Genomic DNA, 27997 nt, shown 5'->3' on the forward strand with positions numbered 1-27997 from the left:
GGAGGAGGGCAGGCGGCGGGCTGCCTGCCGGGCGGGCCTGGTCCGGGCCGCGGCGGCCGAGACGCCAGGGCGGAGCGGGGGCTGTCGGGCGGCGGCGGCCGGTTCCCGCGGGCCCCTCGGCCCGGGGCGGGCCGCCGCGGGGAGCAGCCCTGTCCTGGCGCCGGGCCTCGGGGCGGCGCGCGGGCCCGGCCGCCATGCGTGGGGCGTAGAGCGCCGGGCGAGCGCCGCACGTCGGCGAGGGCTTGGCGCCGCCCGGCGCGTCCGCGCGCGCCGCCGTCCCGGAAGTCGCGCGGCCCCGGAAGTGGCGCCGGGCGATCCCGGGAGCACGCCGTGCCTCTGCCGCGAGCGCCCGGGGCCGGCGGCGAGCCTCAGACCCTCGGGACCGGTCCGAGGCGCCAGGGCGTCTCCGGAAGGCTGGGAAGTGTGATGGGCGGTGGAAGGCAGCGGGAGAGGTCAGTGCGGCCCGTCCCGGTGCTGGGGCTCCGCGGCGCCCCCGGGGTGGCGGCTCGGCGCGGGGGCGGCCGGGCGGCGGGCGGGGACCCAGGCCCCCTGTGCCTCGCTTTCAGGTGCCCATGGCGTCGGAGCGGCGCCAGGTCCAGGAGCACCGGAGCAGCTCTTCGGAAGGGTGTCCCCGCAAGCGCCGCTGCCTCCGGGAGCCCGGTGATGTGGCCCCCTCCCGCCGGCCGGCCCGCAGCTCCGCGCCGCGCTCGCGCTCCCGGGGGGCCGGCAGCCCCGAGCGCCTGACGGCCGCGCCCGCCGGCGATGCGGCCGGCGCGCCCCGCCGGCCCTGGAGCTCCGCGCGCCGCCGAAGTTCCTCGTCCTCCGGCTCCTCCCAGTCCTCGGGCCCGAGTGTGGGCGGGGCCGCCTCCCCGGGCTGCCTGAGTCGGAGCCCCCGCGGGTTCCTGTCGGCCTGGGGAGCCCCGCTGCCCGCCAGCCCCTCGCTAGAAGAAATGGCTTCCCGCGAGGAGGAACCCTGCAGCCTTAAGGTGAGTGCCTGGTCCCCTGCCTGCCTGGCGGGTCAGTCGACCCAGCCTCCTGTTCCTGGCTACCGAGATGGAAATTTCGAAGGGAGGACACCCAAAACAAACAAACAACAAAATGAGGTCTCCCCTGAGACCTTCTCCTGAAATCCTAGCCACTCAGGAAGTTGAGATCTTAGGATCGAGGTTCGAAGCCAGTCCCAGCAGGGAAAGCTTGGGAGACTCTGATCTACAGTTAGCCACCAAAAAGCCGGAAATGGAGCCGGGGCTCAGGTGATGGAGCTGGATCCAGCCTTGAGTGGAAAAAGCTTACGGGACAGCGCCCAGGCCCTGAGTTCAAGCCCTAGTACAAGCGCACGCACACACGCACACAGATCTTCGAGGATCCCTGGTGTTGTTCCTTGTTGTGCCAAATAGCTTGGGAGAGGCAGTCATTAAACTTGGAAACTACTTGAAAGGCCTTAGAATACAAGTGTGCACCACCACAGGAACTAATGCAAGTGGGCTGAGATTGTAGGTTTTATCTGCTCCCTAGGTAGCTGTACATGTGCCACAGGGCTGGAGAAGATCTGGGGTATGCAGAACAGGATGGAATGCCCAGGACAGAGGACATGGGTATTTTAGTCAGTTTAAGGAATTTTTCTGAACTACTCCGAATTTCACCACCAGGGAATTTTGTTCTTGGCATGGCTTTTCACCAAAGTTGTGATTTCCAGCACCACACACTGAAGTTTTGTTTTGGTGCTTTGGTGGCTTTTTTTTTTTTTTTTTGGTGCCTGTTGTGGGGTTGAACTCAGGTCCTGGATGCTGCCTCTGAGCTTTTGTGCTCAGGCTGGTGCTCTAACACTTGAACCGCACTCCACTTCTGGCTTTTTGCTGGTTAATTGGAGATAATAGTCTAATGAACTTTCCTGCCCCTGCTGGCTTTGAACCTAGATCCTCAGATCTCAGCTTCCTGAGTAGCTAGGATTACAGGCCCATTTTGTTTTTTAGGTTAACCCTAAGCTTGATTCCAATTTAGGTTTCAAAGTAGACTTACAGCTGATCATGGTGCTGATGTATGTATGTATGTATGTATGTATGTTTTGGTAAGTCAGGGGGGCTTGAACTCAGGTCTTGAACTCTTCAGCTCAAGACTAGCACTCTACCACTTGAGCCACAGCACCATTTCTAGTTTTCCAGTGGCTGACTTTGAACCATGATCCTCAGATCTCAGCCTCCTGAGTAGCTAGGATTACAGGTGTGAGCCACCGGCGCCCAGCTGATTTATTGAATTAAAATGAATTAACTAATTTATTGTTTTGAAACCCTTTAGTAAAACACTTAAAGATAATAAGAATAAAGTAGACTTAGTGGAAACACTAAGAGGTATTTTTAAGTCCTTGAGGCAGATTGAGTGCTTCACACAGTAGGTCCATTTTTCCACTGGTTCAGTCAGGCCTCGAATAGGAATTTATTGAGTACTTGGTTTGTGCCAGGCAGCGTTGCAGTGTGTAGGATTCTCCAGCAACCCAGGATGACTGCCCTCCTAGGTTTTGGAGCTCCAGGTCTAAAGTGAGGAGTCTTTTCTGCATGTGGAGGAGTAGAGAGTAGGCCTCAGGGGGTGAGCTGGGCTGTCTTCTAGACAAAGTGGATTTTAATGAAGTAATAAAGATGGGCCCAAAGGAGCACAGGTTTGTCTAAAGGGTTCTTATATGGGGCTGAGGAATGGAACAGTCATTGATTGGCTAGCTGTCCTGGGGAGCATTTACTCCTAGGGCCCCTGTCACACTCCTCTACACACACAGAGAGCCAGTGAAACCCAAAGTTTTTTTTTTTTTTTTTTTTTTGTCAGTCATGGGTCTTGAACTCTGGGCCTGGGCGCTGTCCCTCAGCTCTTCAGCTCAAGGCGAGCGCTCTACCACTTGAGCTACAGCGCCACTTCCGGTTTTCTGGTGGTTTATTGGAGATAGGAGTCTCACGGTCTCTCCTGCCCGGGCTGGCTTTGAACCGCGATCCTCAGATCTCAGCCTCCTGAGTAGCTAGGATTACAGGCGTGAGCCACCAGCGCCCGGCAAACCCAACGTTTTGTGCACGTTAAGCACATGCTCTACCACTGAGCAACATTTCCAGCTTATAACCCAGGTTTTTTCATTGTGTGTCTTACAACCTCGGTTCTTGAGGGTGCATGGTTTTTTTTTTTAATGATAAATAATGGGGAGTTGAAAATCTGTCTGTGTCATAAGAATTCTGAATAGAATTCAGACATAAATCAGGTGAGTATGGGTGTGTGTTGACACAACTCAATCTTGTCATTACTTTATCCATGTGGACTTGTCAGGTTCTCTATGGAGGAGAGGCACATGGAAAAAGGTACTTCTGTTAGGTGAGAAGTCTATGTGAGGATGCAGATATTTCCAGTCCGATTATTCATCACCAGCACTGCTAAGGGTTCTTCCCTAAGGATGTGTTTGTTTAAAACCAAGGCTCTTGGGCTGGGAAGGTGGCTCAGTGGTAGAGCGCTTGCCTTGTATGCATGAGGCCCTGGGTTCGATTCCTCAGCACCACATAAGCAAAAAGAAAAAAGCCGGAAGTGGCGCTGTGGCTCAAGTGGTAGAGCCTACCCTTGAGCTGAAGAGCTGAGGGACAGTGCCCAGGCCCAGAGCTCAGGCCCCACGACCGGACCCAAAATAAATAAATAAATAAAACCAAGGCTCTTGCCTGGCACTGGTGGCCCACGCCTGTAATGCTAGCCACTCAGGAGGCTGAGATCTGAGGATCATGTTCAAAACCAGCCTGGGCAGGACAGTCCGAGAAACTCTTATCTTCAATAAACCACTCGAAAACCGGAAGTAGTGCTGTGGCTCAAGTGGTAGAGTGCTCGCCTTGAGCCAAAAGAACGCAGGGATAGCCCTCAAGCCCAGAGTTCAAGCCCTAAGACCGACAAAAACAAAAAAAAACAAGGCTCTTGGTGACTTAAAGAACCCCTCTTACCTTTCCCTCAGCTCTCATTCTTCATCCCCGAAGTGTGGGTTCCAAGTCCCATGAGCAAGCACAGCTGCGGCGCCCTAACTAAACTATAGTCCCAAGTCCTCCAGGACCTACCAGGTCTCCTTGTGGGCCACCATCCTGACGCCTCTAGCCACCTGCCTCCTGGGTCAGCACTGGAGACGTGGACAGGGACCACTTCACTGTGTCCAGTCTTGAGCACAGGGCTCCCCAGGAGCTCAGTGCCAGGACAAAGACAGTTCACGGGGAGGGTGTTGGCCTTTCATTTTATTTTTCACTTCTGGGGATAGAATCCAGGCTTGGTAGTGCTGTGCTCTGGAGCTACCCCTGCAGCCTCTGGGCATTTTATTTATTTTTGTTGTTGGCTTTTTTGTGTGTATGTATATAGTACTGGTGATTGAACTCAGGGTCTGGAGCTTGCTTGTTCAATTTGCTTGCTGCTGGGCTGATGCTCTACCACTTGAGCCACACCTCCAGCCTAGCTTTTTGCTGGACTTTTTGTCAGTCTTGGGGCTTGAACTCTGGGCTTGGGTGCTATCCCTATGCTCTTCAGCTCAAGGCCAGTGCTCTACCGTCTGAGCCACAGTGCCACTTCCAGTTTTCTAATGGTTTATTGAAGATAAGAGTCTCATGGACTTTTTCTGCTCAGGCTGGCTTTGAACCGTGATCCTCAGATCTAAGCCTCCTGAGTAGCTAGGATGACAGGCATGAGCCACTGGCCCCCGGCTTTGCTGGATATTTTGGAGATGGAGTCTCTGTGGATTTCTCTGCCTTCACTGGCTTTGAACTGTAATCCTTGAGGTTTTAGCCTCCTAAGAAGGTTCTTGATGTGACAGGTGTGAGCCACTGGTTCCTGGCTTGTTATATAGTTTAGAAACACTAGAGATTCCCGCTTCCCTCCCTCACCTTTCCTGTACTACCTCCAGGACACTTGATGGAAAGGTTTTCTCAATGTGTAATGGTAGCTGATGATCTTAGTTTGGTCTTTATTTGCTTGTTTATTTAGAGATTTGTGGTTGATACATTGCGTTCCCTATACATATTGGGCTCAGTGTGACATTTAGGCACACATGTATTACACATAATAAGATCAGGGTTATTGGCATAATTTTGCCTTAAATTCCAATCACTTCCTTGTGTTGTGAAACAGTTACTGCCATCCAGTCTCTGTTGAATGTCCTGGGTGCTTGGATGTGTGTAGAAGAGTGGAGATGAGGGCTGGGAAGGTGGCTCAGTGGTAGAGCGCTTGCCTTGCATGCTCGAGGCCCTGGGTTCGATTCCTCAGCACCACATGAGCAAAAAGAAAAAAGCCGGAAGTGGCGCTGTGGCTCAAGTAGTAGAGTGCTAGCCTTGAGCTGAAGAGCTGAGGGACAGCGCCCAGGCCCAGAGTTCAGGCCCCACAACCGGATGATAATAAAAAAAAAAAAAAAAAAAGAAGAGTGGAGATTAAGCCCAGAAATTTGGGATTTATTCTGCAAGCAAATGCAGGGCTATGAAGGGTTTGAGCTGAGGTGTGACTTTGTGGAGTCTGCTTCTCAGCGATCCTGTTGGCACCCGGAGGAAGGGTGGGGAGGGATGTTCAGGCTGGGCATGAAGGTAGGATGGAACTGTACCTGCCCTCGCTCCTCCCTCCTGCCTTCAGAGAAGCTCAGTCACCAATGGTAATGTGTTTGTGCCTTTGGAAGCCAGGTGGTTGGCGCTTCTCGTTAAGGTCTGCCTGATCCCTGCACGTACAGGTTTTGTTTTTCTTCCTCCTCTTCATTTCTTTTTGGACAGGGTCATCTTTTCCCTTGCTCTCTTCCAGTTTTTCCCTCCCATCCCCACCCACAGTTGCTTATGTCCATTGAGTACCACTGCTGCTTTTGCTCACCCTTTGCCCCTCCATTTCTGTGCCTCCCCTTACACTCCCAAAGACATACAAAAACAGCAAAAATGAAAAAAAAAAACCCTCATTTTCATTTCCTGGAGTTCATTTTGGTAAGTATTTATCAAATGTGGAGATGTCCTCAGTGACCTTCTTAGCTTTTTTTTCTGTTTCTTTTTCTTTTTTTTGGTCCGGTCGTAGGGCCTGGGCGCTGTCCCTCAGCTCTTCAGCTCAAGGCTAGTGCTCTACCACTTGAGCCACAGCGCCACTTCAGCTTTTTTCTTTTTTGCTTATGTGGTGCTGAGGAATGGAACCCAGGGCCTCATGCATGCAAGGCAAGCGCTCTACCACTGAGCCACCTTCGCAGCCCTCTTTCTCAGTTTCTTATTTTCCTTACTCTTCCACCTTGGTTTCTAGGCTGTAGAGAACTTGAGTTTGAATCCTGGTCTGCCAATTCAAAGCCATGTGGCAGTCTCTCTCAGTAAATAGTTACTGAATGACTGAGCAATGCATTAAAAATCTTAGACTCTGGTTTGACTTGGACAAAACAAAACAACACACAGCCAGAATCTGCACGTGGGTTCTCACTCCCAAACAGCAGCAGTTGGGTGGAGGTGGCGAGCAGAAGTGTGGTGGGTGGAGCCACTCCAGCCTGTGTCACTCATACCTGGCCTTTGAGGCAGGGGTGGAGGGGCAGCCAGAGAAGGGAAGGGGCTTCCATGGATGAGTAGGAGTCCAGCAGACATAAAGAGGGACTGAGTTGAGTAACAGTGTCTAAGAGGGTATGTGTGCTAGAGGTGGCAGGCAGTCAGGTACTCGTTCATGTTAAATTCCCCTCATGACTCAGAGTTCGGCTTTCATGGTCAAGCCTCTGTCTTAGCAAGCACTAGGCCCTGAGTTCAAAGTTTTTCTCAGAAGTAAAATAACTGAGTGCCGGTGGCACTGTAACCCTCGTTACTTAGGTAGCTGAGATCTGAGGACAATAGTTGGGGCAAGAAAGTTTATGAGAGCCTTTATTTATTTGTCAGTGCATGGAGCTTGAACTCTGGGCCAGGGTGCTGTCCCTGAGCTTTTGTGCTCAAGATTAGTGCTCTGCCATTTCTGAGCCACAGCTCCACTTCCACACTTCCACCTTTCTGTGGATTAATTGGAGATAAGAGTCTTATGGACTTTCCTGCTTGGGCTGGCAGAATCAAACCATGATCCTCAGATCTAAGCCTCCTGATCTACGATTACAGACATAAGCCTGGCTTGTGAGACTCTTATCTACAATTAACCTCCAAAAAGCTAGAATACAACTGTGGCTCGAGTGGTAGAGCACAAGCCTTAAGTATAAAAGTTCAGGAGCAGCACGTAGACTCCTGAGTTCAGGCTTCAGGACTGGCAAGTGCAAGTCTTAGCTGAGGAAGGTGGAAGTTTCTCTGCCTTTGGAAAGGCTCTGGGAGGCTGGTGGTGGGGTGTTCTTCTGCCATGCTAGCTAGGGTTGCGGTAGACGTGAGGTTACCACAAGTTTAATGTTGCAGACACAGTTTAGCTTTTTTTTTCCTGTGAGTGCAGAGGAGAAAAAGTGTGTCTCTAAGAAGAATGGAGGAGCAGCAGGGAGGGTAGGTAGAGTACCTCTAGTTCTTGGATAGCAAGATTATGGGATAGAGTTTTCAGAAAGATTTTTGTTTGTTTGTTTGGTTTGGCTTTTTGGTCAGTCCTGGGGCTTGAACCTCGGGGACTGGGCCCTGTCTCTGAGCTTTTTTGCTCAAGGCTACTGCTCTACCGCTTTGAACCACAGCACCACTTCTGGGTTTTTTGTGGTTCATTGGAGATAAGAGTCTCACGGACTTTGCTGCCCAGGCTGACTTTGAACTGTGATCCTCAGATCTCAGCCTCTTGAGTAGTTAGGGTTATAGGCGTGAGCTACTAGCACCTAGCTCAGGAAGTTTTAAGGAAGCTTGGAGTAGAATGGGAAGAATCCCCTGAGATCTGGGCGGTTGGGCTCTGTTAAAAGAGGTAGTAGGGCTTTGAACTTGGACCTTACCCCCTTGCTTGGCTTTCTTGCTTGTGGCTGGTACCTTACCACCTGAGGTGGTACTGGAGGCGGTAGGTCACACTTCAGTTCAGCATTTTTCTTTCTTTCTTTCTTTTTTTTTTCTTTCTTTTTTTTTTTTGCTTATGTGGTGCTGAGGAATCGAACCCAGAGCCTCATGCATGCAAGGCAAGCACTCTACCACTGAGCCACCTTCCCAGCCCCTCAGTTCAGCATTTTTGCTGGTTATTGGAGATAGGAGTCTCACAGCTCACAGATTTTTTTTTTTTTCCTGCTGGGGCTGGCTTCAGACTAGAGTTTTCAAAATTGAGTCTCCTGGATTACAGACACAAGCCACCAGTGCTGACTCACAGACACTTTTCCTTGTACTTGTGGGACTGCTTTGTCGTTTGCTATGTGTTCCTGTGTGAACTGCTCTGAATATAACCTTTTCAAAATCTTTTATTTTCCTTCCAGATTGATTCCAAAGATAGTTCTCGTAACTCCATGAATTCTGAGTGTGCAGCTGAAGCTGAGAGTCAGAATGATAGTGTGGAGGACCCAGACAAGGTCCAGAAAAGGAGGAGGGACAGGCTTCGAGACCAGGGCTCCACAATGATCTACCTGAAGGCCATCCAGGGCATCCTGGGCAAGTCAATGCCCAAGAGGAAGGGAGAGGCTGCCACCACTAGGGTGAAGCCAAGCTCTGGAGAGCATCCCAGCAGAGAAAGACCAGCCAGGAGCGTGGAAGGACCGGCCAGAGGCCTGGAAGGACCAGCCAAGAGCCTAAAAGGACCATCTAGGAACCTGGAAGGACCAGCCAGAAGTGGGGATGGACCGGCCAGGAACCTGGAAAGATCAGTGAAGAGCCTAAAAGGACCATCCAGGAACCTGGAAGGACCAGCCAAAAGTGGGGATGGACCGGCCAGGAGCCTGGAAGGACCAGCCAGAAGTGGGGATGGACCGGCTAGGAACCTGGAAGGACTGGCCAGAAATGAGGATGGACTGGCCAGAAATGGGGATGGACCGGCCAGGAGCCTGGAAGGACTGGTCAGGAACATTGAAGGACCGGCCAGGAGTGTCCCAGTCACTGCTCCTTCCAAAGAAGAGTCCTCTCCAGAGGTCAGGTCAGGAGAGACGCGTGTGCTTGACAGCGGCGACTTTCCTGACAGTGGAGCGGTTGCAGACCCTGGGGAGCAGCCAGCTGAGGAGCCGCTTGGTGACCACACAACAATCATTGACAAACCCCTGGCACCTCTAGAATTTCGTGATGACTCTGACTCTCACGTAGGTACCCAGAAGGTAAGCAAAGCACATGCCAAGCATTTGAGTTTTTGCTACTTTTGACTAAATGTATTTGCATTTGATCATTCTAGTTTGATCTTAAATGATATTAATTTTTTTTTTTATTTTGTCTATCACGGGATTTGAACTCTGCCTGGGGACTGTTAATGAGCTCTTTAGCTCAGTACTCTGTCACTTTGATCCACAGTGCCCAACCCCAGCATATTTTTTTTGTTTTTGTTTTTATTTTTTGGTTGGTTGTGGGGCTTAAACTCTGGGCTTGGGCGCTGTCCCTGTGCTCTTCAGCTCAAGGAGAGCGCTCTACTGCTTGAGCCACAGTGCCATTTCCGGTTTTCTAGTGGTTTTTATTTTATTTATTTATTTTTTTGGGGGGTCCAATCGTGGGGCCTGAACTCTGGGTCTGGGCGCTGTCCCTCAGCTCTTCAGCTCAAGGGTAGCGCTCTACCACTTAAGCCACAGCACCACTTCGAGCTTTTTTCTTTTTGCTTATGTGGTGCTGAGGAATCAAACCCAGAGCCTCAGGCATGCAAGGCAAGCGCTCTACCACTGAGCCACCTTCCCAGCCCTCTAGTGGTTTTTATTGGAGATGAGTCTCATGTACTTCCTGCCCAGGCTGGCTTTGAACCGTGATCCTCAGATCTCAGCCTCCTGAGTAGCTAGGATTACAGGCGTGAGCCACTGGTGCCCGACTCCAGCATATGTTTTAACTGTACTGATTGTACTGTTTTAAGGAGTGATGAAAAAATAAAAACAACCAAGAAACAAAACCAAACCAGGCACTGGAGGCTCATGTCCATAATCCTAGCTACTCAGGAAGCTGCCTGAGTCAGCAAAGTCCCTGAGAGTCTTATTATTTTCAATTAATCACCAAAAAACCCCTGGAAATGGAGCTTTGGCTATAGTGGTAGAACACTAGCATTGAGTAAAAAGAAGCTCAGGGACAGTTCCCAGGCTCTTGAGTTCAAGCCCTAGGACCAGTGCCAAAAAAAAGGAAAAAAAAAAGAAAACCAAAAATGATGATCCTTAAAAGGTATGTTAAAAGTGACACCCAACACTTTGAATGTGGGTCATATCCCTGGGGAGTGATTGTTAAATCTTGTATAATCTTTTTTTTTTTTTTTTGCCAGTCTAAGGTCTTGAACTCAGGGCCTGGGCACTGTCCCTGAGCTTCTTTTGTCTAGGCTAACACTCTACCATTTGGGCCACAGCACTGTTTCTGGCTTTTTCTGTGTATGTGGTACTGAGGAATCATACCCAGGACTTCATGCATCCTAGGCAAGCACTCTACCACCGAGCCACATTCCCAGCCCCAGGCTTGTATATTCTTTTACCACCTCATTCTCTCTCTCTCTCTCTTTTTTTTTTTTTTTTTTTTGGGTCCGGTCATGGGGCCTGAACTCTGGGCCTGGGCGCTGTCCCTCAGCTCTTCAGCTCAAGGCTAGCGCTCTACCACTTGAGCCACAGCGCCGCTTCCAGCTTTTTTCTTTTTGCTTATGTGGTGCTGAGGAATCGAACCCAGGGCCTCAGGCATGCAAAGCAAGCGCTCTACCACTGGGCCACCTTCTCAGCCCCACCACCTCATTCTCTTTAAAACCAGACAAATAGAGGAAACCTCTGTAGGCATCCAGTGAGCACTGTTGAGTTCTGTGAGATCCCTTGTCTTCTGCAAACCAAGGGCACCCGTACAGAGCCCAGAGGACAGAATATAATTTCATAATACAAGTAATAAAATACATACTATCTAAAGTAGCATCGTAATATACATATCAAAGAGCTTGGGTAGCAAGGATGTTAACTGTAAGCATTTGTGCGTAGCAGGCCGGTGGGGAGCCCCATATGTTTCACTGGGAAATTAGGCAGGGGGATAAAAGAACTTGTCAAGCTCAAGCACCACTTCGGTTTTTAATTGTCTGACTTGGTGGACATTTTCCATTTATAAGTAATATAGGTTTTATTAGGCATTGCTTTCCCTTACAGATTTAGGTATTAAAAACTTTCAGGGTGAGGGGGCTGGGAAGGTGGCTCAGTGGTAGAATGCTTGCCTTCCATGAAGTCCTGGGTTTGATTCCTCAGCACCACATAGGCAGAAAAAGCCAGAAGTGGCACTGTGGCTCAAGTGATAGAGCGATACTAGCCTTGAGCTGAAGAACTGAGGGATAGTGCCCAGGCCCAAAGATCAGGCCCCACGACTGACAAAACAAAACAAAAAAACCTTGCAGTGTGAAATTTCAGACATGTTGAAAAGTAAATAGGATAATGTAGTGAATCCTTACTGTTACCAGTTTCAGGAGTTCAGAAGAACTCCCATGTATTTTGGGGGAAGGCATGGTACTAGAGATGTGGTTTTGTTTGGATATATCTGTTATGCTAGAAAGCAGTAAAAAGGGAAGGAGAGAGAGGTGAAAGGAGAGAAAGCAATAGCAGTTAGAAAGCCAAGAGTAAGAAAGTATAAAGTGGACTGTCTAAATTACTTACGTTTTTGTTTCTAGTATTTTGGAGTGGAGACAGAGGTGCTGATTATTAGTACAAACAGATGCACATTTTGTGTTGAATATTAAGGAGGCTATCAATTTATTTGTAATGTTTTGTAGTGATTTTTTTTTCTTGGTCCTGGGGGCCTGGATGCCTGAGCTGCTTTTTTTTTTTTTTCTCAAGTCTCCACCACTTGAGCCACAGCACCACTTCCAGCTTTTTTTGTGATTAATTGGAGATAAGAGTCTCACAGACTTTCCTGCCTAGGCTGGCTTTGAACCACGATCCTCAGCTCTCAGCCTCCTGAGTAGCTAGGATGACAGGTGTGAGCCACCAGCTTGTTGTGAATATTATGGGAAGTGAATTTTTTATAGAAATATTAGAAGAACTTTGTAAGGGTGCTTATTTAAGCTCCTTGGTGCTGGTGATGTGGATGTATTCATTCATAAGAGTCACTGACATTAAATTTGATACCGCGTTTAATGTGTTTCTCAGACATTATCTGGAGAATTACACAGACCCTGGCCCCTCACAGGGCCTGCTGATTGATGGCATCTCTGGGTCTCGGGGTGTGGAAAATCTTAAAATGCTTCCCAGCTGCTGATGCTGTGTTTGGGAGCTACTGCACCATTTATGAGTAAGCTCAACAGATATCTGTGTTCATGAACACTTAGTGTTTGCCAGTCCTGTTCTTGTCTTGATCGGGTTTGGGTTTTTTTGGTAGGTAGGTCTGTTTGGTTGCAATTGCAAGGTTTTGGCTTGTGTTTTGTTTTCGGTTTTGTGGCTCAGGAATTCAGCAGGGTGTGAATTAGCAGGGATTCGGTGGGGTCTTTCCTGTTCAGATATTTGCTGGCCCTGCCCCGTGGGACCACTCTAGCCAGGTGGGCTGACCTTTTTTTTACAAGGTGCAAGAAGCCCTCAAGCTTTGCCTGCAGGCCTCAAAGAGAGCACCTGTCACTTTTGCTTTCTGTCAGTAATAATTGGCTCACTGGTGACCCCACTCTCGGTGGATAATAATGTCAAGTCAGTGGGTGCCTGCTTCCTAACTGCCAGAGCAATTACAGTTTTCCATCTTGAACACATTGGAAGTGTTGGGCCTGTTTACTCTCAGCCCAAGTTTAGAGAACAGCTCTCTCAAGAGGTCCTTAAGATGGGAGGCAGAGTGATAGTGTCTCCTTCACGGTGCCTTGTGACACCAGGGTCACAGGTTTGTCCCTGGCACCTTATGTGACCTGTCACCTCTGGAGCCTGGCTCCCTTCTGGAAAGCATAAGGTGGCAACGAGCGGACGCCATTGTAAACCCTAGGCTGGCCAGGAGAACCAGCTTTCCTGCTGCTAATGCCTCGGTACTGCAGACTGAGCGGGTTACAATGACGAGCTTGTCTCATGATGCTGGTCCAAGGGCATGGGGTTGCATCAGATGATGGCCTTTTTGCTGGCAGAATCCTGAGGTAGGCTAGGCCCAGCATGGTGGCGGGTAGCTCGTGGATGTTGTGTGTCTGCTCTCTAGTCCCGGTCCGTCTTAAGCGGTGTTCAGTCAGGAGGGTTCTACTCTGATGCGTCATCTGATCCTAATCCCCTCCCACAGGTCCGTCTCCAAACCCCCCACATTCAGGTGAAATTCCAGCATGCGTTCTGGAGCGGCAGACCGTGCTGGTCCTGGGGTTTTGAACTCAGTTTTTCACTCGTTTGATTTTTCTTGCTTGGCTGAGCAATACCTTCAGCCCCAGAAAATCTCGCAGATTTTTCTGCCCAACTAAGCTTCAAACTGGGGTCCTCCAGGCCTCAGCCTCGGGAGCAGCTGTGGCTGCATGGGCGTGGGCCACGGGAGCCTGGCTCGTTTTCACACGGAAGCTAAGCTGCTCTTTCTTTCTGTTCCCCTGCAGCAGGAAGACAGGGAGGTGGTGCTTGAGCATCCATCTTCAGGAAGTGACTGGTCCGATGTGGATGAGCTGACCACCGTGAGATTCTCTCAGGAGGAACCCCCTTCAGCCAGATGCTCCTCAGCAGTTCCGGAACCTTCTTCCTTCCCCACGGACTACGTTATGTACCCTCCTCATCTGTACAGTAGCCCCTGGTGTGACTACGCCAGCTACTGGACCAGTGGCCCCAAGACGCCTGGGACTGCTGGCTACCCCTCCGTGGGCAGCGGCGGCCATGACGTGACACAGGCTGACAAGAGCCACGGGAGCGTGGGGCGTGCTGCCTCCCCACGGCCCCCAGGGAGCTCCCCGAGCGCTGCCAGAGCCCCGCAGGACACCCACGAGGGCCACTCCCAGAACGCCCGTGGGCTTCGCTTCTCCAGAAGCTCAGAGGAAGGGGAGGTGAAGGAGAGAAGGACATTCCGCGAGGAGACGCCCCCTCGTCCCTGTGGGGGCCGACTCCCGTCTACTTCAGCTCCAAGGAGCCACCGGGAGCCGAGTCTGGAGGAGGGCTTCATTGACACCCACTGCCACCTGGACATGCTCTACTCCAAGCTGTCCTTCAGAGGGACCTTCACGAAGTTCCGGAAGACGTACAGCAGCTCCTTCCCCCGGGAGTTTCAGGGCTGCATCTCTGACTTCTGCGACCCTCGGACGCTGACGGACGGCTTGTGGGAGGAGCTCCTGAAAGAAGAGCTGGTGTGGGGGGCCTTTGGCTGCCACCCTCATTTCGCACGGTACTACAGTGAGAATCAAGAGAGAAACATTTTGCAAGCCTTAAGGCACCCCAAGGCGGTGGCTTTTGGGGAAATGGGCCTGGATTACTCCTACAAATGTACTACGCCCGTCCCAGAGCAGCACAAGGTAACCAGATCTCTCTTGTTCCTGTAGTCGCTGAAACCTCTGTGTAAGAGCTACTCGACTTTGGGAACTGAAGAATTTAGAATTTGTTTCCTTGCTCTTGTCTTAATCCTCCTGACATCAGTCATTATGTCTTGGAGACAAGGTTTCACTATGGTAGCTGAGAGCTGGCCTTGAACTCACAGCAGCCTTACCCTCTCCAGTGTTGGGATTACAGGCATGCACCACCATGCCACGTCCAGCTTACAAGCTATTCCTTACTTTTTAGTGTGTTTTGTTTTGTCCTGTACATGTTTGGAAAAGCATTCTAGCAACACCCAGTCTGCAGCGTTCTTACAGAAGATGGAAGAGAGGCATTTGGAGGCTTCTTATGGTGGTTTCAGTTTCAAGATATTTGTTTTATGGCCTTGGGATGAAACAAACTTGGCTTTTGTTTCTGTTTTGGTTTTCTGTCGGTTGTGGGGCTTGAACTCTGGGCCTGAGCGCTGCCCCTCAGCTCAAGGCGAGTGCTCTACCACTTGAGCTACGGCGCCACTTCCAGTTTTCTGGTGGTTTGTTGGATGTGAGTCTCATGGACTTTACTGCCCAGCCTGGCTTTGAACTGTGATCCTCAGATATCAGCCTCCTGAGCAGCTAGGATTGCAGGTGTGAGCAAGCTACTGGCACCCAGCTGGGATGTTTTTAAAGTTTAACATGCTTGTTGCAGAATATTTGGAATATGAAGAAGATAATTCTCTGCTGAGCATTGGTGGCTCACATCTGTAATCCTGGCTACTCAGGAGGCTAAGGTCTGAGGATCAGGTTCCATTACTGGTCTAGGCAAGAAAGAAACGTCCATGAGACTTACCTCACCCTTGAGCAAAAAAAGCTCGAGACAGTTCCAGGCCTCAAGCTCCATGACCACCACCACCACCACCACCAAAAGCAAATTCTCATCGCAAGCAAACACTGTTACCATCTTACCATTCTTTCCTCCTGGCATTTTTTGAGCATAGCGTTTAGTCAGGGTAGAGTTCTTTTAGCATCTCCGTGATGTTCCTGACTGGGAAGGAGCAGGGGAGTCACCTCATGCTGCCCTGGTCCCCGGGTGCTGTCTGGTAGAGGGTGCACGCAGCCTTCCTGCAGAGGAAGGAGGCCCGCAGGGTCGGGCTGGGCCAGCATGTTCTTGGCTTTGAGCATGGCGTCCACCTGTGCAGAATTTGGCTGACCAGCCTTCCCTTTGTCACTATCTCACATCTGGCCTGAAGTCTTAATGTATTAGTCTGATGTGAATAATAACTAAATATGGAAAATAGAGTTTTAGGAAAGTGAGGTGAATAGCTAATACTTTGTTTTTCCATTTGGTTTCTGTGTCATAGGACAGGTGTGAAATGGGAAGAGGAAGAGTTCTGGCAAATACTCAGAGGAGTAGTTAGTATATGTGCTGTGCAGCTGGTGTTCACTGAATGCATGATTACTTTTGTCCTTAATTAGCTTTTGAGGGCTGGGCTGGAGAAGTGACTCAGGTGGTAGAGTTGCTTGTGTAGCAAATGTGAAGTCTGTCTAGATTAGACAGACAGACAAATAGATAATGACAGATGTGGCCATCTCAGGTCTGCAGAGAAGCATGGGGGTCAGTCACACTGCACCACAAGCTGTATTTGAAGTTACAGCCCAGCGTGAGTATTCTGGTGTCTTTTGGTTTGGTAAGGTGGGACTCAAGATTAGAAAGTGGGAAGAAGGAAATACTGAAAAGAGGAAATATATTGTTGGCTGAGGGAGTGCAGAACACTGGACTGCATGTAAAGTGGTCCCATGACTGCATTTCTGTAAACACTGAAGATGCTAAGCTGGACAAAGGAAGTGGCTATACTCTTGAATTCCACACTTGCAGGCCCGGCGTGCACACTGCCCTGCATATCTGCACTGCACTGCATTTCCCCAAACACAAAGCCATCAGCAGACTCTTGGATGCATTCTGAGTCATCTTTCATTCTGTTTTAATTTTTTTTCTGAACTTAATAATGCTGAATAAGGGCTACAGTTTAACATGTCCATTTAAGTGTCCAGTGCTTCTGGCCAGTCTTTCCTTCCATCATTCTGAATGTTTTTTTCTTGTGAAGAGAAGAGCCCAAGGAAGGACTTGTGCCTAACCAAGTTGATGGAGTTAGATCTAGCTCATAAAAGAGATTGAGGGCTGGCACTGGTGGCTCACACCTGTAATCCTAGCTGCTCAGAAGGCTGAGTTCTGAGGATCTTAGTTCGTAGCTACTAGCCTAGGCAGGAAAGTCTGTTGAGACTCTTTTATCTGGAAGTGGTTCTGTAGCTTAAAGAGATAGAGCACTAGCCTTGAGCTCCAAAGGAGCTCAGGGACATTGCCCAGGCCTGGAGTTCAAGCCCCATGACATACAAAAGAGAGATTTGGGGATTTGGGGTATACCTGCTCATGGTAGAACCAGTGCTTAACATATGCAAGGCCATGAGTTGCACACTGCCAACAATATCAGAATCCCAGAATCCCTTGGTTCAAAAGCCGAGAAGAATGAAGGCTCCTCTACCACCTGGCAGCTGAACGGATGCTGTATCTGCCTCTTATTTGTCTTTGATTGAAATTAGTTACTGAGGCAATAAGTATGCAGGAAATATCTAGGGTGTCCCCAGGAGAGACAGACTGCGCCTGGAATCTCTGAAAGTAATGGATCAGCTGGGAACCATAGGGTTTAAGACAGTAATTATGCTGGGTGATTAGCGTCCTGGTGCTTCCTCACTTCCTGGAGCGATTGCTCCAGTCCAGCCATAGTTGTACATGCTAATGAATTATTTGTATCAACAATTTGGGGTGTATTTTAAAGCCATTATGTATTTACTATTTAGTGTCCCCTTGAAAAGCATCAAGGGACAGTTGTGGCTTGTGTCAGCCTGTCACAGGATTAAGGAGATGGTCACCTACCCACCTCCCTCTGGGACAGAGCCCAGGGTCTTGGGTCTGCAGGGGGCAAGCATGCCATCTCTTGAGTTGCCGCTCAGCTCTGCGTGTGCTTAAAATTAAAGTTAGACGCCAGTGGCCCACACCTGTAATCCTAGCTACTCAAGATTCTGAGATCTGAGGATGGTGGTTCAAAGCCAGCCAGGCAGGAAAGTCTGTGAGACTCTTACCTTCAGTTAGCCACCAAAAGCTAGAAGGAGAGTTATGGACTCAAGTGGTAGAGCTCTAGCCTTCAGCAAAAAAGCTCAGGGACAGCACCCAGGCCTTGAGTTCAAGCTTCTAGGACTAGCACATACAAAAAATACTTTCGAATGTTTGTTTTGTAAAATTTTTCCTGTTTTAACAACTATATGTACTTTGAAAAATACGAACTTTTTTTCTTGGTTGTAGTGCTTGAACTTGGGGTCTGGGTGATTGATGTCCCTGAGCTCATTTTGCTCAAGGGTAGCACTCTAACCACTTTGAGCTACAGAATCGCTTCCTGTTTTCTAGTTATTAATTAGAGATAAGAGTCTCACAGACTTTACTGCCCGGGCTGGCTTTGAACCATGATCCTCAGATCTCAGTCTGCTGAGTAGCTAGGATTACAGATATGAGTCACTACGCTTGGCTCTCCCCCCCCCCCGCCCCCTGCAGTTGTGGGGCTTGAACTCTGGGCCTGGGTGCTGTCCCTCAGCTCTTCAGCTCAAGGCTAGCACTTGAGCCACAGTGCTACTTCCGCCTTTTTCTGCTTATGTGGTGCTAAGGAATTGAACCCAGGGCCTTATGCATGCAAGGCAAGCACTCTACCACTGAGCTACCTTCCCAGCCCAAAGAATGATTGTTTAAAAGACAATAATTAATTAAAAGATAAGCATTGGGCCAGATGCTGGTGGCTCATGCCTATAATCCTAGCTACTCTTAAGAATCACAGTTTGAAGCTGGCGTGAACAGGGAAGTCTGGGAGACTTTTTTTTTTTTTTTTTTTTTAATGTCTTTTGTCGCTGCTTCCAGCCTTTTCTGTTGATGTGTTGAGGAGTCAAACCCAGGGCTTGATGCATGCTAGGCCAGCACTCTACCACTGAGCCACATTCTCAGCCCCTGTGAGACTCTTATCTCCAATTAATCACAGAAAAAGCTAGATCTATTGCTGTAGCTCAAGTGGTTGAGTACTAGCCTTGAATAAAAGGAGCTTAGTGACAGCACCCAGGCCCTGAGTTCAAGGCCCATGACTGGCAAAAAATAAAAACGATAGCTTGGGGGCTCTCCATCTCCTGCTTCTGCGGGCAGTGAGCTGGTGTGGTCAGTTGAGTCCCTGTGGGATGGTGATGGTTTGTATGGGCAGCTAAGCATTGGTGGCTATACCAGGAAGCATCTAGCTTGTCTAACAATAGAGAGCCTACCTGGTGTTTGTTTGGTGGTACTGGAGATTGAACCCAGGGCTTTGGAACAAAGTAGGCAAACTCTACCACTTGAGCCATGCACCCAGGCTCCCACCTGTTAGCATTCAATAATTTGTGTCTATGTTTAGTTTCCTTGTGTTGAAAATAGGTTAAAGCAAAAGATGCATCAGAATTGGTAAAGTAAGCCTCCCCTTATTTGGGGATTTATTACACGTAGTTTTAACCAGACATGGGCGGGCTGCGGGGTAAGGAGGGGAATTTTGGCATTTCTGTGTGCATTACTCAGTTGAGGTAGCAGAGTTCCATCAGGCCTGTGTTACTGATGTGGTTAAGTTGTTGTATAGTCTGCTGAATATTTTCCTGCTCTTAATTTTGTGAAGAAGCAAATGGTATCCGAAAGCCAGTTAAAAGTTAACAGTCTTAATTGAAGTGGAAATTGGAGTTTTGCTGAAAGGTGGCATGTCTTCAGTGTTAGGTAAAAATGAATCAAATACCATGTCAAGCTCTGCCTGGAGCACTTGGGGGATCTCTTTAGTGATGGGTGGCCTCCCTGGAGCCCTGTGCTCAGGCGCTCTTGTGTATTGGCTAGGACCCCAATTGGAGAACAAGTAGCATGTGCCTAAGTGGCTGTCACTGCACTCTGATGCGTCATATTCCACAATTGAGGAAATCTGCTATTAAGAAATGTGGGTTTCAGATGATACAATTTGTTCATAATAGACGTTGTTCTTTATTCTTTTCTTTCCTTTTTTTTTTTGGTTGGTCGTGGGTCTTGAACACTGGGCCTGAGCGCTGTCCCTCAGCTCTTCAGCTCAAGGCTAGCACTCTACCACTTGAGCCACAGTACCACTTCCAGTTTTCTGGTAGTTGATTGGAGATAGAGTTTCATCGGGGCTGGGAAGGTGGCTCAGTGGTAGAGCGCTTGCCTTGCATGCCAGAGGCCCTGGGTTCGATTCCTCAGCACCACATAAGCAAAAAGAAAAAAGCCGGAAGTGGCACTGTGGCTCAAGTGGTAGAGCGCTAGCCTTGAGCTGAAGAGCTGAGGGACAGCGCCCAGGCCCAGAGTTCAGGTCCCACGACCGGACCCAAAAAAAAAAAAAAAAAAGAGTTTCACAGCCTTTCTTGCCTGGGCTAGCTTTGAACCTTGATCCTCTGATATCAGCCTCCTGAGTAGCTAGGATTACAGGTGTGAGCCACCGATGCCTGGCACGTTGTTCTTTATTCTAAACCTGGCAAGAACAGGGTTAGCCCTACTTCTTTTATATCATTACAAATAAAGTAATATGTGTGTTTAATAATGAAGATGTCACTGGGTGCCAGTGGCTAATACCTATAATCCTAGCTACTCAGGAGGCTTGAGATCTGAGGGTTGAGGTTTGAAGCCAGCCCAGGAAAGTTAAATCTGTGAGCCTCTTATCTCCAGTTAACCACCAGAAAACTGGAAGTGAAGCTGTGGCTCAGAGTGGTAGAGCACTAACTTTTGAGTAAAAGAGCTCAGGGGCAGAGCCCAAGCCCTGAGTTTATGCCCCACGACCAACAACAACAAAAAATAATAACGAAAATGTTAAAAGGGGCCAGAGAACAAAGAATGAGGAAGCTATAGCAGTTTACCTATTTTCTGCAAGCCAGCCTTATGCTACAGAGTGTGTATGTCTGTGTCTGTGTCTGTCTGTCTCTGTCTGTCTATGTATGTATGTATCTGTGTGCAGCTCTCGGCTAGGAAGAGGCTAGAGGTTGATTTCCTCTAGAGTAGAGGCTGGGACATTGAGCCCAAGGACATTAACTTGGTACTTTATGTTCTTGATCCCTGTGGCAAATCTCCACACCAGCAGTGGTTCCTGTGTGGCTTCCCGTCTGGCCCCTAGCTGCGCTCACTGGCTGACGGGCTGACACAGCGCCTCGTAAGGCCTGTGGCCAGAGTGACCCGCGCCCAGCACGCTGACCGCAGTCATTCCAACATTATGTTGTTTAAACTGAACTGGAGGCAACGGAGAGTCCCACTCAGCTGGGGGTTCCAGAGGTGGATTTCTGAAATGCCAGTCATCAATTGCAACTGTCACTTTGTCTTCCCCCCAGGTGTTTGAGAGACAGCTGCAACTGGCTGTGTCTCTGAAGAAACCCCTGGTCATCCATTGCCGAGAAGCTGATGAAGATCTGCTGGACATCATGAAAAAATTTGTGCCCTCTGACTACAAAATCCATAGGTTAGGAGGCTGCATCTTCAGGGGAAATGGTGTTAAGCTGTCAGCAGCAAGGGGGAAAACAATAGGAAGAATTCAGTTCTAAGGAGAACATTATCTTTGTTTACCAAGTGATGACTTCAGGCCTGGCGCAGTGGCTCAGTGTGATACTAGATGTTCAGGACTGGTGACCCGAGGGCTTGCGTATAAGGTCAGCCCAAGTGAAAAGTTAGACTCCATCTCACCTTATACCAGGTGTGGTAGTACACGCCTGTCATCCTAGCCATGAGGGAAGCGTGAGTAGAAGTGCTGTCGTCCAGGCTGGCCTAGGCAAAAATACAAGACCCTGTTTCCAACATAACTAAAGCAAAAAGGGCTTGGTGGTGTGGCTCAAGTAGAACAGTGTCTGTCTAACAAGTGCAAGGCCCGGAATCCAGTACGCATTGTGGTGGGGCAGGGGGGGAGGGGAAACAGGACCAAAAAACCAAAAACCTAGTAAGTTCCTACCGTACTCTGCGGTTACACAGAGCAGGCGGCTTTCCTCCCGGCCCGAGGTGCTGCCGCCAGCCCGAGTCTTCAGCACAGAGCACAGGCCTTGCAGAGCCCTTCCTTCCTCTTAAATTTGAGAGCTCTCTTTTCCCAGTAAGTGTGAAAGTCCGGGACGTGTCTGAGCTGAGTGGCGTCTTGGGGTAACCCTCTTGAACTCCCGTGCAATGGCCTGGCGGTTCCACGTGTGGTAGAGGCCTATGGTGTCGGTGTGGAGGATGGCAGGGACTTTGGAGCTTGGCATGGCTAGAAAGGCCTCCGGGGACTCGTGGGCTTGGTCCTTAAAGAAGTTAGGAGAGGGCCGGGAAGGTGGCTCAGTGGTAGAGCGCTTGCCTGGCATGCACGAGGCCCTGGGTTCCATGCCTCAGCACCACATAAGCAGAAAAAGCCAGAAGTGGTGCTGTGGCTCAAGTGGTAGAGCGCTAGCCTTGAGCTGAAGAGCTGAGGGACAGCGCCCAGGCCCAGAGTTCAGGCCCCACGACCGACAAGGAAAAAAAAAAGAAGCTAGGAGAGCTACTGAAAAGAAACAGCCAGAACCCAGACCAGGTCATGGCAGAGGAGTGAGGAGGAGGAGGCTCTCGGCCACCATGCTGCTCCCTTCTGGGAGCCGAGGCGCGTGGCGGCACGCAGGCTGCAGGCGGCCGGTGGTGGCTCCACCTGGCTCTGCTGGACCGGCCAGTGGGTTGCTCACGCTTTCACCGGGGCCGGCACTTGGTTGGCCAGGTCTGGTAAGGTGGCGCGGTGCTGGTGTGGCTGAAGGACTTGAGTTCCCAGGTGGTACAGTATGTATGGCCCAGCAAGTAGACGGCCCACCACTGCGGTTCCCCGCCTGTGCGCCTAGCTCCTCAGGAGGCTGGCTGAGATCCAGAGGATCTTGGTTCGAAGCCAGACTGGGCAGAAGAGTCCACAAGACTCTTATCTGCAAGATAGCCAGCAAAATGCTGAGCCGGAGGCATGGTCGAGCGCCAGTTAAGAGCGAGCAAAGTTTGAGGCCCTGAGTTCAAACCCAAGTACTGAGCGGGGAAAGTGCACGTACAGTCCTTTTCCCGATTCTTCCTTCCTTCCTTCCTTCCTTCTTTCTCTCCCCTCCTTCCTTCCTTCATTCTTTCTTTCCTTTCTTTTTCTTTGTGTTTTGAGACAGAGTTGCGCTGTGTAGCCAAGCTGGCTTCAAGGTCACCAGTCCTGTGTGCCACCACGACCGGCTTTTCCCAGTATTTCATTTGTTCCTTTTTTTTCCAGTGTGTTTGCCTGTGTAGGCATAAATTCTCCATGTTGTGGTTGTGACCTTGGGGCCCTGTCTTTAACTCTGCTTTCCTGTCGTGCGCCTCCCTGTGCTGTTTGCGTGTTCTTTATGGTGGTGGTGGTGTCCAGTGCTGTGTGGTTTTGGGGGGCTGGGAGCCCCGCTCTCTGTGCGCCACCTCGGGCCTGTCTGTGCTTGCTGTGGAGGACTTCGCTCGGAGGCAGCTTTCCCGGCTGGGGCTGCTCTCGGGGGGTAGGGCTGCGGGGGGCACGGGGCACGCGCTGACCTGCGCTCTCCCGTAGGCACTGCTTCACCGGCAGCTACCCGGTCATCGAGCCGCTGCTGAAGCACTTCCCCAACATGTCCGTGGGCTTCACGGCCGTCCTCACCTACGCCTCCGCCTGGGAGGCCCGCGACGCTGTGAAGCGCATCCCGCTGGAGAGGATCATTGTGGAGACGGATGCCCCCTACTTCCTGCCCCGCCAGGTATGGCCGTCTCCAGGCCTAGCGGGGGCACCCAGGATCTACTGGTGGGTAGGCGGGTGGGCACCCAGGCAAGCTTGGCAGGGCCCGAGCCCAGTGACTCCCAGGGCCCGCTGTGGGCTGTGTAGATGTGTCCGTGTTCTGCACCACTAAGCCCGGGGGCTGAGAAGCTGAAGGGTAACCACTCTCTTCCAGGCAGTGCAAAGCCCTACCCTGTAGAGGGTAGTCCATGGAAGCGTGGGACCCTGCTCACCCAGAGCCCCATGACTAGGACTCTTCCTGCACCCGCAGGTAAAGGGGTCTCTACAGGGTAGCCCCAAAGAGGTCCTTGCTGGGAAGGGACGGGGGCCTTCTGTGTTGGAGCTGGGTGTGCAAGGAGGTACAGCGGAGGTCTTCGTGCTTGCTGTCTTCCAGGTTCCCAGAAGCCTTTGCCAGTATGCCCACCCAGGCCTGGCCTTGCACACGGTCCGGGAGATCGCCAGGGTGAAGGAGAAGCCGCTGTCCCACACGCTGGCCATCCTGCGGGAGAACACCAGCCGCCTGTACAGTCTCTGAGCAGGCGTCCCCGGGCACAAGGCACGGAGGTACCGGGCACACAAGCAGGCCCACGCACGTCACGAGCCACGACGCACGCCTAGGGGCGGTGAGGCCGGTTCCGTGTCAAGTGAACCTGGCTCAGCACCTTCTCTTCTCTTCCAAACCCTCCAGGGCGACCAGCAGCTGACAGCGCGGGCTGGGTCGGAGGGCAAGGATGCATCTGGAGCCTGTCAGGACAGAGCCACAGGAGCCTCGCGCCAGGCTTCAGCGTTGTGCTGGTGGGTGGGTGTGCTAGTGTGGCCGTGGGAGGGGACACAACTCCTGAAGAGCACCAGGATTTAGCCTGCTGGGCACAGCAGTCCATCCAGGGCACCTGCCAACAAGGGTGCGGTGGAAGGGGATGAGGAGTTGGCCAGACTGAACCCCTGCTCCAGCTGTGTGAGCGGTGTGAATAAAGTCCCCTCTGCTGTGATGAGCATGCGTGACACGTCTGCCTCGGTTCTCATGGGCACTCCTGGAGGGGACGCTGCAGGGAAGTCTGTCCCCCTGGCCCTGGCACGCTTCCCCGATGTCCCTGCTGCTCGCTGTTGGCCAGCGGTGGAAGCCAGCACTGCCGGATGGGCGGGGTCAGCTGCTGGGCTTGTTGGCTTCCTGCCGTCAGTGTGCGGGCACACAGGGCACTGGTGGTTCAGCGAGAGACAGGCTGGGGTCTGAGGAAGAGGCTTTCTTGTGGACCAAGTTCCCGGAGAGGCATCCCTGCTCACCGAGGCCCGCACTGTCTCAAACACTAGACAGAGCCCCCCGTTCATCCGGTGTCACCATCCCTGTGTGACCCTCCCAGGGTGGTGCCCGCCACGGCCCACAGGGTTGCTTAGCCATACTGGTTCCCATGCAGAGATGAAGGCTGTTTTCTAGCCCCCTCGCTGTGCCCAGGGTTTTGGCGCTCCCCTCTCTGTGCGAGGCCCAGTGCTGTGTTGGTGTCCTGCCCCCTGCAGGCCTGTGGCGGGTAGGCAGTGCGGGCTCTGGTCAGGGCAGGGTGGGGCGGCCAGCTACTGGCCATCTGTGCGTGACAGCCTGCTGGTTCCAGTGCTGTGTGTTCCAGGGGCAGATGCTTTGGTGTTCTAAAATACCGTGCCCCTGATCGATTTGTTCATCGTGTCTGCCCCATCTCCCGTGGGGCAGCTGGCACGGTGTCTCAGTGATGGCAGACTCGGGGCACTGCCGAGGGTGCGGTGCGCTTTATTGCCACCCAGATGGTCCGGAGTGTAGCCCCGTGAGAACCGCCCGCCCGCTGGTGAGGCCCGTGGCGCAGGCTGGCCATGGCAGGGGTCGGCAACAAGCGCACAGCGTCCCCTCTGCCCCGCTCCCTCGGGTATAGACCTGCAGTGTGCGCCATTAGGAGGGGCAGCACCCTGGGCTGGCTTTGGGTGGCTGGCCCGGCTGGCCTCGCTGTTTCTGAGGAACTTGTGGCCTGGGCCTCCTTGCTGGCTGCGTCTGTCCATGGTCTCTGAGTGGCCCTGGCCCGGCTGGTTGTCTTTAGCGGGGATCTAGGGCTCCTGTGTCATCAGTGTCAGTCGTCATCAAGTGCTAGTGCTGAGGGGATTTTTCTGGAGGGGAGGGAATCCTGGCTTGGCTTTGGGGCCCTGTGAAGTTTCCAGAAAGTGATGTCCAGCCTAGCTGTGTGAGGGCACCCTCTGGGTTTTTCCTAAGCGAGCTGTTTTGTGTGTGTGTGTGTGTGTGTGTGTGTGGTGGCAGGTCTGGCCTTGCACTCAGGGCCTGGATGCTGTCCTTGAGCTTTCGTGCTTAAGGCCAGCCCTCTCCTGCATGCCACGGCACTACTTCGGGCTTTGTTGGTAGCTGGTTGGAGACAGTCTCCAGGGCTTTCCTGCCTGAGCTGGATTCGAACTGTGACCCTCAGAGGTCAGCCTCCTGACGTCAGGCGTGAACCCCTGGCACCAGCCTGAGCACGCTTTTGTCCACGCTATAAGTGGACAGTGCTCATCTTGGGATCTCCCTCCACCGAGCACAGGTCCCTCTGTCGTCATGGCTGCTTACCACGGGCCAGCAGTGAGTCGGCCCGTCTCGGGGGCCCCTGCAGGTGGGGAGATGTTTGGGACATAGAGGTCATCCGCCGAGGGCCCGGATGGTAGCCACCTTGCCCACACAGGGCCCCAGCTTTGCCTGGCTTTCCTAGAAGGGGGAGGGGGCAGGCTCAAGTCCCCGGGGTTACCCCGCCCGGCGGTGCTCGGTCCGGTCCGCACGGTGGCGGTGCGGCGTGGGTGCCGCGCCCTCCTGTGCGCCTGGCCTCCGCGGGCCTCGGGAGGCCGCTGCTCCGGGGAGCCTGCACACCTGGCCTGCTGCGTCTCTCCCGTGACCATAGCCAGGATTGTTTTCTCCCCCACTTTTTAAACTTGCTTTTAAGTAAAATGTGAACATTTCCTCTTGGTGAAATAAACTCCCACTTTGAAGCTTTGGCTTCCAGTCTGAACATTTATTTGTAAGCTAGCAAAGGGCACTGGGCGGGGGCGTGGCGTGGCGTGGCGTGGCGTGGCGGTGGCCGTCCACACCTCCTGGGAAACAGTGGCGGCGCGTTGCGCAGGCGTCACTCATCTGCTGGGGCCTCTGAAAGACAAGCAGCTGAGTCCGCTCCGCCCCACCGCCCGCGCCCGCGTGCGTGCGTGCGTGCGTGCGTGCGTGCGCGCGCCTGCGCAGAGCCGGCCTGCTGGCGCCTTCTACAGCCGGGCGGAGGAGAGAAGCGGGAGGCGGTGAGAAGGCAGAGGCTTGAGAAGGGAGAGGCTGCGAGAGGCGGGAGGCGGCGAGAAGCGGGAGGCTGTGAGGGAGGCGGTGAGAAGCGGGAGGCGGCGAGAAGGGAGAGGAGGTGAGCAGCGGGAGGAGGAGGTGAGCAGCGGCAGGCTCTTTCTGGCAGTGGGGGTTGGGAGAAGTCACCAGCAGGCTCAGCTCCCGTTTGGATTTTCATGGGACGACGATGAACCTGGGAACCTGGATTCCGTGCGGCCCCCCCCCCCCCCCACACACACACACAAGGACTCACCTCTGGCCTCCTCCCAGAGGATGTCCTGAAGAAACTTCCCCAGGGCCCGGCCATGGTGTTGGTACTGTGCTCCTGATAGCTTGATGCCCACATCAAAGGGAGCGTTGAACTAGAAAGAGGGCGTGGAGGGCACGAGGCCCGGGACGCGTGAGCATCGCACCTGCCCCGCTCCAAACACCCCCGGCCCGACGCGGCCTGGATTCTGTCTCCTGAGGAGCCAGGACCGAGGCCTCTGGCCCCGCAGGCGCCACAGGTGGAGTCAGCAGGGATGCTCGCTGCCTCGGTCCCCGCCGCATCCTCCCGAGGGGATGCTAAAGCTGCGGAGCCCAGCTCTTGCCTTTTTGGAATTGTGGAAAGCAAATACCACCAGGGATCAGTTTCTGGCCCCGGCAGGGTGGTTTGGGGCGGTGTGTGCCCAGCCCTGGCACACAGGCCTGACCTGCCAGGAGCCTTCTGTGCCAGCCTTCTTCCCTTTTCCCTTTGTCCCTGTTTCTTGGGGGTCTGGGTGGTCTGTTGGATGGAGCTCATAGCTTTGGGGAGATGGGAAAGCACCCCATAGTCTTTGGGGCAAGAGACTGAACTGTGGCCATGTCCTCAGTGGCTCTGTCTCCAAGCACTCCACCAGCCCAGGCCTTCACAGCCCCTCAGGAAACCAAGCTGCCCTTCCTGCCTGTTTCTTTGCACCAGCTGGCGCCTTCGGCCCAGTCCGTGTGGCCAAGCCCCGCGCACGCTCGTCTATGAGGTGCTAGTAGTAGCTTGGAAGCACCTTCTCCCGCCCTCTCCCCTAGACACGCCCTGTAGTACCCACCCGGACCTCCAGCTCGTCCTCTGCGCCTTCCTCCGGCCCCCTGTTCTCTGACCCGAGCCCGCCTTCCAGAGCCCGGGGCTGCAGCTTGCTGGGTGGCTTCTTGGAGTCCTTTCTCTGCTAGGAAGGACAGAGGTTCTCTTTAGGGAGCTGGGCCCATCTCTGCTGGGAGCAGAATGGAGTCAGCTGGAGGCCTTTGCCGAGAGAAGGCCGGAGGCAGGGCAGGCTGCTGCTGCAGAGCCCGCGGCTGGTGCTGAGAGGTAGGGAGGCAGATGGCTTGGGCTCACCTGGGCTTTCTGGTGCTCGGGGCTCAGGAAGCTGGAGCCTGCCATGGCCACGTCCACCCAGAGCACGCTGAGAAGCAGCAGGCCGCACACGGTCCCTGCAGAGAGCATGTC

At 52.4% G+C, this 27997-nt stretch overlaps 2 protein-coding genes across 6 annotated transcripts; one reads left to right on the forward strand and one right to left on the reverse strand.

The window, feature by feature from the left end:
- The first annotated feature begins 186 nt into the window (after positions 1 to 186).
- Positions 187 to 24214, forward strand: LOC138822698 (putative deoxyribonuclease TATDN2). Of its 3 annotated transcripts, none has more exons than XR_011370608.1 (8): positions 187 to 452; positions 567 to 986; positions 8327 to 9151; positions 13513 to 14412; positions 20833 to 20960; positions 23025 to 23208; positions 23401 to 23496; positions 23620 to 23706. XR_011370608.1 is itself a non-coding variant. In XM_070015547.1 (8 exons), exons 2-7 carry the CDS (start codon positions 573 to 575, stop codon positions 23758 to 23760), a joined length of 2592 nt encoding a protein of 863 aa, XP_069871648.1. In that variant the 5' UTR covers positions 189 to 452; positions 567 to 572; the 3' UTR covers positions 23761 to 23781; positions 23914 to 24214. The 3 variants fall into 3 exon arrangements, 2 of the variants coding, with proteins under 2 accessions (XP_069871648.1, XP_069871647.1); XM_070015547.1 differs by lacking the exon at positions 23401 to 23496 and adding an exon at positions 23914 to 24214 and having other exon boundaries at positions 189 to 452; positions 23620 to 23781; XM_070015546.1 differs by lacking the exon at positions 23401 to 23496 and adding an exon at positions 23914 to 24214 and having other exon boundaries at positions 190 to 452; positions 23620 to 23789.
- Positions 24215 to 26291: 2077 nt separating this feature from the next.
- On the reverse strand, positions 26292 to 27994 carry LOC138822700 (appetite-regulating hormone-like). Of its 3 annotated transcripts, none has more exons than XM_070015550.1 (4): positions 27887 to 27994; positions 27603 to 27716; positions 26795 to 26903; positions 26292 to 26364 (listed from the first exon to the last, which is right to left on the reverse strand). In XM_070015550.1, exons 1-4 carry the CDS (start codon positions 27992 to 27994, stop codon positions 26345 to 26347), a joined length of 351 nt encoding a protein of 116 aa, XP_069871651.1. In that variant the 3' UTR covers positions 26292 to 26344. The 3 variants fall into 3 exon arrangements, with proteins under 3 accessions (XP_069871651.1, XP_069871650.1, XP_069871652.1); XM_070015549.1 differs by having other exon boundaries at positions 27603 to 27719; XM_070015551.1 differs by lacking the exon at positions 27603 to 27716.
- Positions 27995 to 27997: the final 3 nt, after the last annotated feature.

Source organism: Dipodomys merriami, unplaced genomic scaffold, assembly GCF_024711535.1.
Source record: "Dipodomys merriami isolate MVZ:Mamm:240054 unplaced genomic scaffold, mDipMer1.0.p SCAF_114, whole genome shotgun sequence".
Lineage (NCBI taxonomy): Eukaryota > Metazoa > Chordata > Mammalia > Rodentia > Heteromyidae > Dipodomys > Dipodomys merriami.